Source organism: Sceloporus undulatus, chromosome 1, assembly GCF_019175285.1.
Source record: "Sceloporus undulatus isolate JIND9_A2432 ecotype Alabama chromosome 1, SceUnd_v1.1, whole genome shotgun sequence".
Lineage (NCBI taxonomy): Eukaryota > Metazoa > Chordata > Lepidosauria > Squamata > Phrynosomatidae > Sceloporus > Sceloporus undulatus.
Genome location: NC_056522.1, coordinates 334,803,659 through 334,817,012, shown reverse-complemented (window position 1 = coordinate 334,817,012; position 13,354 = coordinate 334,803,659). Strand labels below are relative to the sequence as shown.

General features: G+C 43.6%; 1 protein-coding gene across 1 annotated transcript; it reads left to right on the top strand.

Annotated features, from left to right (window-relative positions):
• The first annotated feature begins 3,234 nt into the window (after positions 1-3,234).
• NFKBIA (NFKB inhibitor alpha) lies at positions 3,235-11,913 on the top strand. Its single transcript, XM_042445817.1, has 6 exons — positions 3,235-3,612; positions 7,364-7,472; positions 8,760-8,967; positions 9,762-9,850; positions 9,963-10,223; positions 11,301-11,913. The coding sequence occupies exons 1-6, from the start codon at positions 3,290-3,292 to the stop codon at positions 11,346-11,348; spliced, it is 1,038 nt and encodes a 345-aa protein (XP_042301751.1). The 5' UTR covers positions 3,235-3,289; the 3' UTR covers positions 11,349-11,913.
• Positions 11,914-13,354: the final 1,441 nt, after the last annotated feature.

Here is a 13,354-nt window from a genome sequence, read left to right as displayed (position 1 = left end):
GGATGCTGTAGTTACATTCTGCTTTTCAGAACCTGCTCTGAGGAGGAGACTGAGCTAGTCACCTTCCAACTCTTTCAAGTTATGATTTTGTGGCCTTCTCTTCCACACTGAGCAACCAAAAATTCAGAAAAGGACTATGAGGAACTTTCAGTTCAAACGGTAACAACCCCTTTATTTAAGCTGAGGTGGGACTCACATGGCCCTCCAGAGGTTGTTGGACTACAACTCCCATTAGCCTAGTCAGCAGAGCCAATGCTGATGAATGAGAGTGGCCTAAATATGCCAAAGGCACCAAATTCCCTCTGATCTTGGAAGCTAAGCAGATTCAGCCCTGATTACTATTTGAATGGGAAACCGCCAAGCTGCCTTGAGTCCCTATACCAGGAGGAAGGCGGGCGGGATATAAATAAATCATAATCATAATCATAATGTATGGTAAAACCTGCAGCCCAACATCTGAAGGGCATCATGATTCCCATGATCCCACTTCTGGAAGGCTAACCCCTAATTTAAGCCAACTACTTTTTAATATGATGAGTTAGTCTTAAGTGTTTGAGCTATATGCTACTCAGGAGCAAACTCACTAGATGAATTGTTACACTGTAAGTGTAAGCTAATATTATGAAACTGTCTTAAATACCCCAAAAGCACCAAATCCCTTCTGATCTTGGAAACTAAGCAGGGTCAGCTCTGGTTAGTGCTTGGATGAAAACCTATGAAATTCATGGGGTCACCATAAATTGACATGATTTGAAGAGACACACACAAACAAAATACTGAGAAAATATATATTTTACATATGTCCACTAGGTGACACTACAGACATATTTGCTCCAATTCTTTCAATTTCCCCCCCCCAAGCTACTGTATCTTGTTCTTTGAGGCTGAACAGACTTGGCCTTCACCGCTCTGGAACCAGTTTCCTTGTTTTAGACTTGCCCAGATTCACTAGATAGCACCGAGCATGTTAACTGTTATGTGGTTTAGTTTATAATTTACTTTTAGAACAGAGCCAGCATTTTACAAGTCTGGCCATTAGGGCTGCATTTTCTCAGTAATCAGGTTTGCAAAACCAATGAGATCCAAAGTCTGCCAAGCTCTGGGTCCTACCTCTCTCCCACTAGCTTCCACCAGGTACCACTCCTAAACTTTCAGGGGTGCTTGGATTTTCATGCCTATGGTTGGTAACTTCCCCCCATGCTGGGCTCCTGTGCATTTAACAATGAATGTTTTTATTGAATTCTTAAGTGTTTTGCCACTGTTAAATATGGGGCAAGGGAAGGAGAAATGAAAACCTGATAAAAACTTGTAAATGTGAGCCAGATTTCTTTGCAGGGATTAAATTACATCAGATCAAAAATGCTGCAGTACAGAATTGTGAGAAAATCTCTCTGTGTGCATATGTGTGTGTCACGTACATTGCAAAGCAACAGAATGTGTATATGTCTGTATGTATATAGGTAGGTGTGTGTGTGCGTGTGTGTGTGTGTATCTGTATATGTCCCATCTTGGCCATGGAAACCCACTAGGTGACCTTGGGCAAGTCATACTTTCTCGGCCCCAGAAAATGGCACTACCCCAAGAAACTTACCAAGAAAACCCCATGATAAGGCATGACTTGCGGTTGCAATCAGTCAGAAATAACTTGAAGGCACACATCAACATATATTTATTCTGCATGGTATCACGAGTGCACATCTGTACATATGAATGTTATATATGTATACATACACACGCATATATTCTCCCTCTGTCAAGAGTACATGCAGGGTGTGTGTGCATGTGTGTAATTGCTTTGCAATGTACTATATATTCTCATGATTCCATGCTGTTACACATGACTATATACACATTCGCACTCACGAGTCCATGCACATATATTCCATACGCGCACACACACAGTCTATGTTCCTTGAAATGTGCATGAGGAGGGTGTATCTTTTGAACAGCTCACTCAAGGAAATGGGGGCAAGGAGGGTGCAGCAAAGTCCCAGAACGCTCCTGCAAAGCTCCTTCTTGGGTGCAACAGGTGCCTTCCAACCCCCCCCTCCCCCTCTGAAACAAGATCTTGGGAGTCCCTGCAAAAAGACCAGAGACCATTGTAGTTAAAGGAGGGGGGGGACTTCCAAAACAAGGAACTGGAGGAAAATCCCAAGCAGTGGCGCCTGAAAGGAATGGTGGGGCTTTCCCTTGCCCCTATCTTTGCCGGCCCCAAGGAACTAGCAAGGGAAAGCGCCTCAAGGAGTGGAAGGCAAGGATGGGGGAAGGAGGAGAGTTTGGCCTGTTAGGCTGCATCTGCATGGCAGAAATAATTCGGACTGAACCCCCCCTTGAACTGCCAGGGCAGAAGGCTAAGGAATTCTGGGCATGGTACTGAACTCCCTGGCTAGCCTATAGATAGATAGATAGATAGATAGATAGATAGACAGACTAGGGAGTTCAGTACCATGCCCAGAACTCCCTAGCCTATATATACATAGATACAAACACACACATACACACACGTGTATATATAGGCTAGGGATATACACACACACACATATATATAGATACATTCATATATGTGTGTACTATATATATATATATATATGTCTGTCTGTATATATAGGCTAGGGAGGTCTGGGCATGGTACTGAACTCCCTGTGTGTGTGTGTGTGTGTGTGTGTGTTTAGGCTAGGGAATGCCCAGAATTCCCTGACCTATATATACATACACATATGTATATACATAATTATATAAACACACACATATATGCATATATGTATTATGTGTGTGTGTGTATGTATATACTTATACACACGTGTGTATATGTGTATATATATATATATATATATACACATATGAAGCTGAAAAATAGAAGAGGTTCCTTGGCTCACCCTTCAAACAATGTGTATGTATGTATGTATGTATACACACACACAAGTATATATGTTGATATGCGTAAAAACCTGACAAAAACAAAGACCCCCCCCCGCCATGTGCCCAGCATCCCCTAGCCTTGAGCCATGGCACTTCAACTGGGTGAGGATGAGGATGATGAGGATGATGCAGGCTCCTAAAGTGCCCCCCTCCCGGGCCGCCAGCCAGTCCAGTGGGAAAAGCCCCTAAGCCCGGCTGCTTTGTGGGAGAGACTGAGCGAGGGAATTCCTGGCCTTGCAGGGCTGCAGGGCTGGGCTGGGAAATTCCCCGGCAGCCAGCCGCTGGCTCCTCCCTGCGCAGAAAGCCCCAGACGGCCCTTGCGCCTGCAGTGCTCAGCCTGGGCGCCTGCAGTGCTGCTCTGGCTCTGGCGATGCTGAGAAGCCCCTACTCCAGCAGCGCCCTCGCCTCCGAGCCCGCCTCTGCCTCTGCCTCTGCCTCTGCCTCTGCCCTGGACGCCAGGAGGACGATGGAGCCCCCCAAGAAGGACCAGCGCCAGCTCAGCCTCCTCCAGGACGATCGCCACGACAGCGGCCTCGACTCCATGAAGGAGGAGGACTACCAGGACCTGGTCCGGGAACTGGAGGACCTGCGCCTGCTGCAGGCCAGCCAAGGCCCCCCGGGAGCAGCCGGGCAAGGAGAAGGAGGGCCCCCCCAGAGCCCCTGGAAGCTCCAGCTCAGCCCCGAAGGAGACACGTAAGGCCGGGAGGAGGGGGGGCAGCTTCCCAGGGCTGCATCCTTTGATAACTGTATCAGATGTATATATAATGTTCTAGATGAGGCAAATGATTAGTTATTATTTTTCAGAGATTATTACAATTTTTAAAAAATTAAAAAATAATACAAAAGTTAGCTAGAGCCTCGGAGGGAATTAAAAGCCCCTTTTCCCTCTCCTTCGGGATGGTTTGCGTTTGATCCAAAACCTCTGGATCTAAACCTTGGGTTTGGAAGGTCTACCTTTGGATCTCAACAGAAAACTGGTTTCTCTCATATATATGTGTATATATATATATATATATTGGTCAATATGTAAATAGACTTTTCCAATCTCCTTGTGGATGGTTTGCGTTTGATCCAAAACCTCTGGATCTAAACCTCTGAACTTGGATCTAAACGTCTGAACTTGGCTTCGAAACAACAAACAAAAACACTGGTTAGTCTTTTAAAATGAGCCAGTCAGTCTCAACTTTGGCCAAAGCTTGGTCTCAATGGATGTTTTCCATCTCCCTTTGCATGGTTTGCCTTTGATCCAAAGCATCTGGCTCTAAACTTTCCTCTTGGGTTTGGAAGGGCTCTGTTTGGGTCTCAACATGAAAGTGGTCTGGAAATAAAATGATCTAAACTTCGCTGGTGGTTGTTTTGTAAAGGCGGACTGCAAGGTGATCACCCCCCCCCCCCCCAAAAAAACCCCCGCCCCCCCCCCCCTCCCTCCCTCCCTCCCTCCCTGGAGGCCAGGGTCCGGGGATTTCCCAGCCGGCGCCCTGCCTCCTCCTCTTGGCCAGCTGCCAGGCCTTGGGGGCGTGGCCTGGGCGGAGGGGGAAGTGAGCGGGGCGCCTGGAAAGTCCCTGGCCCCCAGCCAGGAACACACAGCTCTCGCTCGCTCTGGCTGCGGAAAACCCCCGGCGTCGCAAAGGCGCAGCAGGCTGCCTTCCAAAAGCCCAGGCTTTCGACATCGCCCTCTTGCAGTTGCAGCGCAGGCTGAGCTTGGTGCTGATCAGGCTGAACGACAGAAGAAGAGGCTCTGGGCTCCCCCTCCCAACAACCCACCCAACAGGGCCCTCCTTTGCCAGGACCTGTCCTCCATGATGGCAGCCCAGGAGGACTCCCTGCACCGCAGCCACTCACTCCCAAACCCCAAGGCTGTGGGGGGAGGGAGAGACCCTGTAGCCCCTCTCAGACTCACTGGAAGGAAGGAGTCAAAGATCCAGCCCTCTTACTCTGTAGGATCAGCATGTAGACAGAGCTTGGAGCCCCTTAGAGTCAAAGATCTAGCCCTGTTAGTCTGTGGAATTGGCATATAGAGAGATCTTGTAACTCTTACTGAAAGGAAGAAGTACATAAAGAGGTCTTGTAGCACCTTTGAGACTAACCGGAAGACATAAATTGGCAGCATGAGCTTTTCTAGACTTCAGTCTACTCAGATGCATCTGAGGAAGTAGACTGACGTCTACGAAAGCTCATGCTGCCAATTTCTTTCTTTCAGTGGGTCTCAAAGGTGCTACAAGATCTTTATGTACTGATTCCACAGACTAACATATCTTTGGATTCTACCACGATGGAAGGAAGAAGGTGGCAGCTGTGAGCTTTCCTAGGCTTCAGTCTACATCTTCAGATGTATATAGTTGAGTGGAAGCCAGGCACAGACCTTTTTTGCCCTAGGTGTGTGAGAATGTCAGACTCACAACCCTTTGGGTATGGAAATGAAGCAGCAAGTCCAGTTTTAATCATGGTCAAAGACAGAGCCAGTGGATATGGAAATGAGACGACAAGACCAGTTTGGCCTTGGAGACTAGCCTGCAAGTGAAGAGAATAGGTGACAGTAGGACATCCCCCTGAGGATGGGGTCAGATAGGGTTGAAATGTGTGTAGTGAGCCAGGAAGCCATTGTCCCTGTTCAATCCATTATTGAGAGACACTAGTTTGTGCATGATTTCCCATTCTGTTGTTTCTCTTTCCAGTCTACCTTCATAGTTCTTTTGTTCAATGAGGGCTGTTCTGGGGTCTGAGATGGAATGCCCAGGGAGATTGAAATATTCTGCCACCGTTTTTTGTGTATTCTGATTTATATCCATTCATCTTCTGGCGCAGGGACTGGCCTGTTTGCCCAGTGCTGATGACAGAAGACTGCATAGATGACTTTGGAGGATGAGCCCATAAAGGCCCCCCAGATGTTGTGGTGATGCCATTTAACTGCCCTGGCTCAGTGATATGGAAGTCTAGGCATGGTAGTTGGCTATGGCACCAGAGGTTTAGATCAAAGATAAATCATACAAAAGTCAAAAAGACAGAAAAACATACAATCAACTGCAATTCCCAGAATTCGATAGCATTGAGCCAGGTCAGTTAAAGGGATCTCAAACTGGATTATTCATGGCCTGCAGTGCAGATGCAGCCTAAGACACGTGAATTTATGCTTATATTAGGGTTTTTACTTTTTATTTTGGAATGTCCTCCATTTTTCTTGAATTCCCTACATTTTACGCTACCCTCCTTTGCTGGTAGCACATCTGGTCACCCTGACAGAATACATGATGCAAGTTTTCAAAGCACCATTGGCTTCTTCATTATTATTATTATTATTACATTATATTATTTATTTATATCCTGCCTTACTCCTGGTATAGGCAAAGATGTTAGGAATCATTTCTTGTTGTGTGTGGCTAAGTTGTTTCTGGCTTATGGCAACTCTTAAGTGAACCTTTCACAGGGTTTTCTTGGCAGGGAGTTTGCCACTGCAATCTCATGGCCAAGCAGGGATTTGAACCCTGGTCTCCAGAGTCACAGTCCAGTATTAAAACCACTACACCACAACGGCTTACTAAGAATCATACAGGAAGAAAAAATTATAGAATGACAGCGTTAGTCACAGGCTTGCATTTTCTCAATATGTTGGTGTGGAGGCTTCTCTTGAGAAATTCTGTGTTTTCTGCCTAACAAAGGGGTCTGTGAGTTGACAAAGGATGGAAACATCAGAAGTACCATTTTGCATTGCTAATGGTATTCAAATTGTATCTCCTGGACTTTGGAATGCTTTGTTGCCAGTGCCACAGGGCCAGAAGGAGGAGCTTCCATAGATATCCCTCCAAAGAACAGCATACCAACACAACTTTGAGAAAGTGCAAGCCTGTGACTAACATAATGATTTTATATATATTTTTTTCCTTTCTGTGTGATTCTTAACACTTTTTTCTGTGGAGCTTCGAAAGGCTGCATGATGTATTTTGTGCATTTTAGTTGGTAGAATAAAGGTATCATGATTTTGTAGATTTTGGATGTTATTGTACTTTGCTATATGGCCAACATGGCTGAATATATTTCTTGGATGACAAGACTAGGTAAGCAAAGAGATCTTGTAACACCTTTGAGACTAAATGAAAGAAAGAAACTGGTAGTATTCGTAGACTTAAGCCTAATTCCTCAGATGCAGGTTTGGAGTGGAGAGTCCAGCAACAGATGATAAGTAGACTCAAGTCTACAAAAGTTCATGCTACCAGGTTCTCTCTTTCAATTAGTCTCCAAGGTGCTTAGAAGATCCCTTTGCATACTGGTTTTCCAGACTAACATGGCTAGATCTGTGATAACACTACTGATGCTCTTCCTCTGTGAGATTCCATTGGGCATGTTGCCAAAGAGGTGAAGAGTAAAAGAAAAGCTGACCTTGGGGCTTTTTTTTTATGTGCTTGTCTGTGCTCATCACTGGGTTTTTCCCTCTGCTTAACTTTGGCAGATTTCTCCATCTGGCGATTATTCATGAAGAAAAATCCTTGAGTTTGGAAATCATTCGCCAGGCAGGACGAGACATGGCCTTCCTGAATTTCCAGAATAACCTCAACCAGGTACTTAGTTGTGTGGGCCTGCCATTCATAGGGACTTGGAAAATTAGCTCAAAATAAAAATGAGGAAGAAAATAAAAGAACGATAAATAAAGATATAATAGAGGGTATTATAAATGGCCTATGGAATTGATCCTTGGTCACCATCCCTGAAAGATGGGTGCCTTTTGTTTAGAATTCAACCTAATAGGCCACTATGATCCTTTGAGCATTTACTGATAGGCCACCATTTAGGTGCCACAGATTCCAAGCAAACCCCTTTAGGGTTAGGAAAAATAAGTTGGGCTGGACTGTTCAAAAGTGACTTCTAAACTTGGCAGTGAGATTTTGTGTATTTGGTGAGTGGCCCAAGACCACTGAGAAAACAAAAAATTCAAAGTTCATTGTCACATGGCACCCAGGAAGACATAGGAATCGTGTGAGAGAATCCCTGGTCTACACATTCGTGGATCCTGCTGAGCACACTTTATAATTGCTACATTTATCACACTTGTTTCTTCTAAGTAACTCAAGGTGGCATTGATGGTCCTCATAGGATGGTTCTCCTTCCTGTAAAATATGTTAGGCTGAAGGAGAGTAATTGGCCTTAGATCATTTAGTGAACTTCACAGCTGAGTGATATGAATCCAGATCCCTACTTCAGGGGCCTAAATACCCTAAAGGCACCAGATCCTGTCTGATCTAAGAAGCTAAGCAGGGTCAGCCCTGGTTAGTATTTGGATGGGAGACCACCAATGGATTTCAAGTGCTGTAAGCTATATTTTAGAGGAAAGAAATTGCAAAACCACCTGAGTATTCCTTGTCCAAAATAACCCTATGAAATTAATGGGGCCACCATAAGTCAACAAGCAACTTGAAGGAACATACATACTGTACACACATATTTTTACTTCTAGTCTATCACATCACATTGACTCTCATTTGGAGATGGCAGGGATACAATCTAGGGGCTTTCTACATACTGTCAGTGTATACCACTGCGATTTGTCCAAAACTCCATAGTATCCTGGAACCAGCCGTTTGTTTTGATGGACTGAATGCCTCAGGGCAAAATCAAAGCACTGAGAAAAGCTTACAGAATTTAAGAGGTTTTTGTAAAGGGGTGTATCCTAAATGTGAAGACTCCTGAAAAACAAACCTACATGCTTACCTAATATTTTCCCATTGGAAAGTGTGCTCAAAATTCTGAGCTTGAAGTTACTAAAGGAGGGTTGTATAGTCAGATGCCTATCTAGGGGATTTCCTTGCTTATCAGGCGTTCTACAATACTTTCTCACTTTGAATTTGTAGACTCCACTCCACTTAGCTGTGATCACAGACCAACCAGAAATTGCAGAGACTCTTCTGAAAGCCGGATGTGATGCAGAGATTAGAGATTTCCGAGGAAACACACCACTGCACATTGCTTGTGAACAGGGTTCTCTCAGAGGCGTTGGTGTTCTGACACAGTACTGCCATAAACAAGTCCATTCCCTCCTGCAGTCATCAAACTACAATGGTAAGCCCATACCTGAAATAATAATTGGGGTAGTTTGCCAGTTCACTGCATACGTCAGCTTGTGGCATCATAGTTTTGCCATATGAACAAACTTTCTTGATTTGCTTTTCAGAAAGATTGTTATTAGAAATGTCAGTTAGCTAAGAGGAGGCATGTAAGATTTTTTCCCTGGTCCATAGATAACAAGGCCCCCCCAGGCATTTTGGACTGTTGTTATTAACTGCCTTCAAGTTAGCCCCAGCTTGTGGCAATCCTTTGGGTGAGACATCTCCAAGACCCCCTATCTTCCACTGCTTGCTCAGTTCCTGAAGATTCAGGTCTATGGCCACTGAGTTTAGTCATCTGGTGTGTGGTCTTCTTCTTTTTCTGCTACCTTTTACCTTCCCTAGCATTATTGTCTTTCTCATGATGTGGCCAAAATATGGTGGCCTTAGTTTTGTAATCTTGGCTTTAAGGAACAGTTCAGACTTGATCTGTTCTAAGATCAATTTGTTTGTCTTTTTGGCCATCCATAGTATCCTTAGCACGCTTCTCCATCTCCTTTAATATAACTTTTAGCCATAACAGGCTAGGTCTTATGGGAACTGGAAGTCCAAAACATCTGAAAAGCCAAAGCTTCCCTTCCCTGTGCTGTGCAGGATTATTTGTCCTTTTGAATTGAGAGTAATTAAGAACCCATCAATGTGAGTGAGATAGTTATGTTATTATACAATTTGAAAAACAGTGTGTTGGATTGGTTTTATGTTAAGTGGAACAAATTAAGTGTTAATATCCCCCCTTCGTTTATTTCACAGGCCACACATGCCTCCACCTGGCTTCTGTTCAAGGTTATCTGGCCATTGTGGAACAGCTCCTGTCCTTGGGAGCAGATGTGAACGTTCAGGTGAGTATCTGCAGTTGGAAATAAATAAGCAGGTCTAATTACATGATGTAAGAAAAATATTTTAGCATGTGCAATGCTAACAAAACATACCTCTCTGTTCCTCTGTATCCAGGAACCATGTAATGGTAGGACTGCCTTGCATTTGGCTGTTGATCTTCAAAATCAAGAACTGGTGTCACTTCTTTTGAAACATGGAGCAGATGTGAACAAAGTCAACTACCAGGGCTATTCTCCATATCAACTCACATGGGGAAGAAGCAATTTCTTCATACAGGAGCAGTTGAGACAGTTTACTACAGTAGACCTGCAGATGCTACCAGAAAGTGAAGATGAAGAGAGTTGCGAATCAGAATCAGAGTTCACAGAGGATGAAGTAAGTAGTTGGTGGTTCTGTGTAGTTAGTCAGAATTCTCCCATAATTTGCACTCATGTTCAAACTGCGGTTTTAGGACACATGTGTAAATGATCTGTCTGATCATTTGGCATTCTTTGTGCTGGGTCATCTTCTAGCAATTTTTTTTAATGTATCAAAGTAAAATATAAAGTTACAAAAAGGAGAAGCAAATACATCTTTTCCCCCCAATACTATTTCTAGTTCAGTATTTATTTTCTAGGTTAAGAGAATATCTTTCAAGCCTGAGACAGATTTGGATGGTCTTAAGTCATGACATCCCTATTAAGCACCAAGACAAAAAGTTAGCACATGTGAAGTACAGTACATCCCCCCAAATCTGTAGGGGAATACATTCCTGGACTTACTGTAGAAAGGCAAAGCCATGAATAAAAGTGAACTCTATTGAAATTAATGACTTCCAGTGGAAGCATACCCTAGAATCATGCTGGAGGACCTAGAAATGTCTAGAAAAAACATCTAGGTCTCTGGGTCTCCTATATGACTCTATGGCCAACATCCAGCAGAAGCATACCATAAATTACAGAAAATGCCTAGAGATAACTTTTTAAAAAATGGGTTAGTGAAACCAGGGTGCTGTACAGACAGTGGTAATGCACTGTGCTGGCGCCTTACTAGGGTTAAGGGACCATGCAGCAACTGCACGGTCCCTAACCCTGATATGGTGCAGCACCGTAACAATGACGGTGCCCTGTACACACAGGCATTGCCATTGTTATGCAAGCGCTGTGCAGCTTACATAACCAGTGCGCCAGTGGTGCACTTGTTACGCTGCTTCTGCAGGTTCTTTTTCCTCTGCAGGGAAGCCGCGCACTTTGGTGGCTGCGGCTTCCTTGCGGAGGAAAAAAGGCCGCCGCCACTCTGGACCATGAATAAGGTATGTAGTGGGCCCAGGTAAAAAAAAAATTGTAGCTACTAACTTAGAGTAAAAAAAAAATTGTAGCTACTAACTTAGAGCAAGCACACTGATACTTGATTTTGTTAAAAGCAACAGCTCCCAGACCAGTCCTCCACTAACCTTTATTTTTCTTTCCCTAGCTTCTGTATGATGACTGTGTTATTGGTGGACGACATGTGCCTTGTTAAAAGTGGAAGGCTTGGAGAAAGAACAAGTGAACAACATGTGAACAATTACTGAACTACACTGCACAGCACACTGTTAGAACAGCAGGTGCTACACACAGTCCCATACACTGCTTGAGCATGAATGAATTTGGGTTGTCAAACACCGGAAGAAGTCTGGGCCCCTTTGCACTGAAGAGTTGATTGTCCAAATAAAGAAGCAGAATGAAAACTGGAAGACCTGCCAGTGTATGCACTGCATGCTCTGAAGAGGGGGAAAGCCTAGATCCACCATCTGCTGTGTTCTTTTGGAAGACATTCCCTATATTTCTGTCTGACTGTTCATTCCACTTTTCCAGAGACTGTGAGGTTAGGAGTTCTTTGTGCTGTACAGCAGACAGACTTATTGCATCTCCAGTGGGTGTCTGCTTGTCCATCCATAAGGAAGATGCCAATAACATTGAGACTCTATATTGCAAGCCCTCACGCTTTGCAATATTTATATCATGTATATATTGTACATTTTGTAAATACCTTTTTTGCTACTTGTGAAGTGTATATTTATTATAAAAATGTATTAAGAAATGCAGTTGACTGTTGAAATTATTGCATCCTAAAGAAGAGTATCTTTTTCATTTTCTCCACATTGATGTCCTGTTAGTTGAAATCAAGCATCTGAAACAATTACAAATTCATTTTGTATGTCCCTTCACCAGAAAGAACAAAACCAAAACACTAGACCAAAATCCAGCTGTCAATCTCCAACTAGAGTCAGACCCATTAAATGAATGGAACTTACAAGGAAAGTTCTCCTTGATTCAGGGCTCTACTCCATCTGGATTTAGGCTCTGCATTACTTAGCCAGGGCAAGGGACTGGATACAGAAAACCAGGTCAAATGAAAGATCATTTAAGACTGTACCACCAGATTCTGGATTGCCAGCTTTCCTTCATTTAACTATTAACCTTTGTCAGGCACAAATAGCATGTTCCCACCAATGTTTAGCCTTTGGAAACTCTTGTGAGAGAGAGATAAGGAAGTACATTGCAGTCTCCAAGTAACATCTGACATCCTCTCAATGTACAACATTTCCTAGCTTAAATAAATAAACACTTGACCTTCATAAAAGGAAGCTTCCTTCGAGGTTATCTAGTCTAATTCCCCGTTGATTTGTTAAACAACATACCTCCATTGTGATTCAAAGCAGCTTTATTTTGGTCTGTCTGTACGGGCTCTATGCTTGCCAAAAAGCAAATGACAAATAGTATCGGGTGAAGCTCTGGGCTGGCTTTTCATAACAGGTGCTACTAAAAGGGCTGTATACTTAGTATCCATTTGGAACAAGCCCTTGAAGATTTTAAGATTCAGTTTAGCTATATAAGTGTGTTTTTTGGTAATGCAGGATGCTACAGTAACATCCCTGGCCTCTTTTTTAAATGTCTTCAGCAAAGCCGCCTGCATCATCTACTGACAGACAGCTTTAAATGGTTTCCTACAATTTCCACCCACTGGTAATAATATAACTTCTAGAGCAACAGGCTGAGTCTGCTTTGTCCTTTGTTTGAGAGGCTTCAGTCTCACTGACCCTGTGTTTCACATGACTTTATGAGGCACTTCTGGTTATTAGATCAAATGCAGGGTTATGGGACTGAGATTTGCATATGTGCAGTTCCTCTGAAGTCCTTGCTCTGTCCCAGGGGTGGAGAAAGTGTGGTTAATCATATATGTAGCTTCAGAATCCTCCTGGAAAGCCCCCAATTAATTTCAAAATATATTTCAGCGCAATTTGAGGAGATTTTCCTCCCCTAAATGGTATCATTGCCTTGAAGTTATCCACAAATGTGATTTGCTTTTCCCCACAAAAAAACTTATGGCCCAAATTTGTCCAAAAATGGTGACTGAGGTGATGTCACTTCTGGTGCACCAGATGCACTGGTGTAAACTACATGTAGAGTCTTCTAGGGCTGAAAATTGGCCATCACCCCTTAGGCATTTGTTCATTTCTGCTCTGCCCTATGAACCATTGCTGT

Excerpts from the sequence above, each read along its gene's own strand:
- NFKBIA (XM_042445817.1), top strand. The coding sequence starts at position 3,290 with ATGCTGAGAAGCCCCTACTCCAGCAGCGCCCTCGCCTCCGAGCCCGCC. Across the intron at positions 9,851-9,962 it reads GAGCAGATGTGAACGTTCAG|GAACCATGTAATGGTAGGAC; the intron begins GTGAGTATCTGC and ends CTCTGTATCCAG. Across the intron at positions 10,224-11,300 it reads CAGAGTTCACAGAGGATGAA|CTTCTGTATGATGACTGTGT; the intron begins GTAAGTAGTTGG and ends TTCTTTCCCTAG.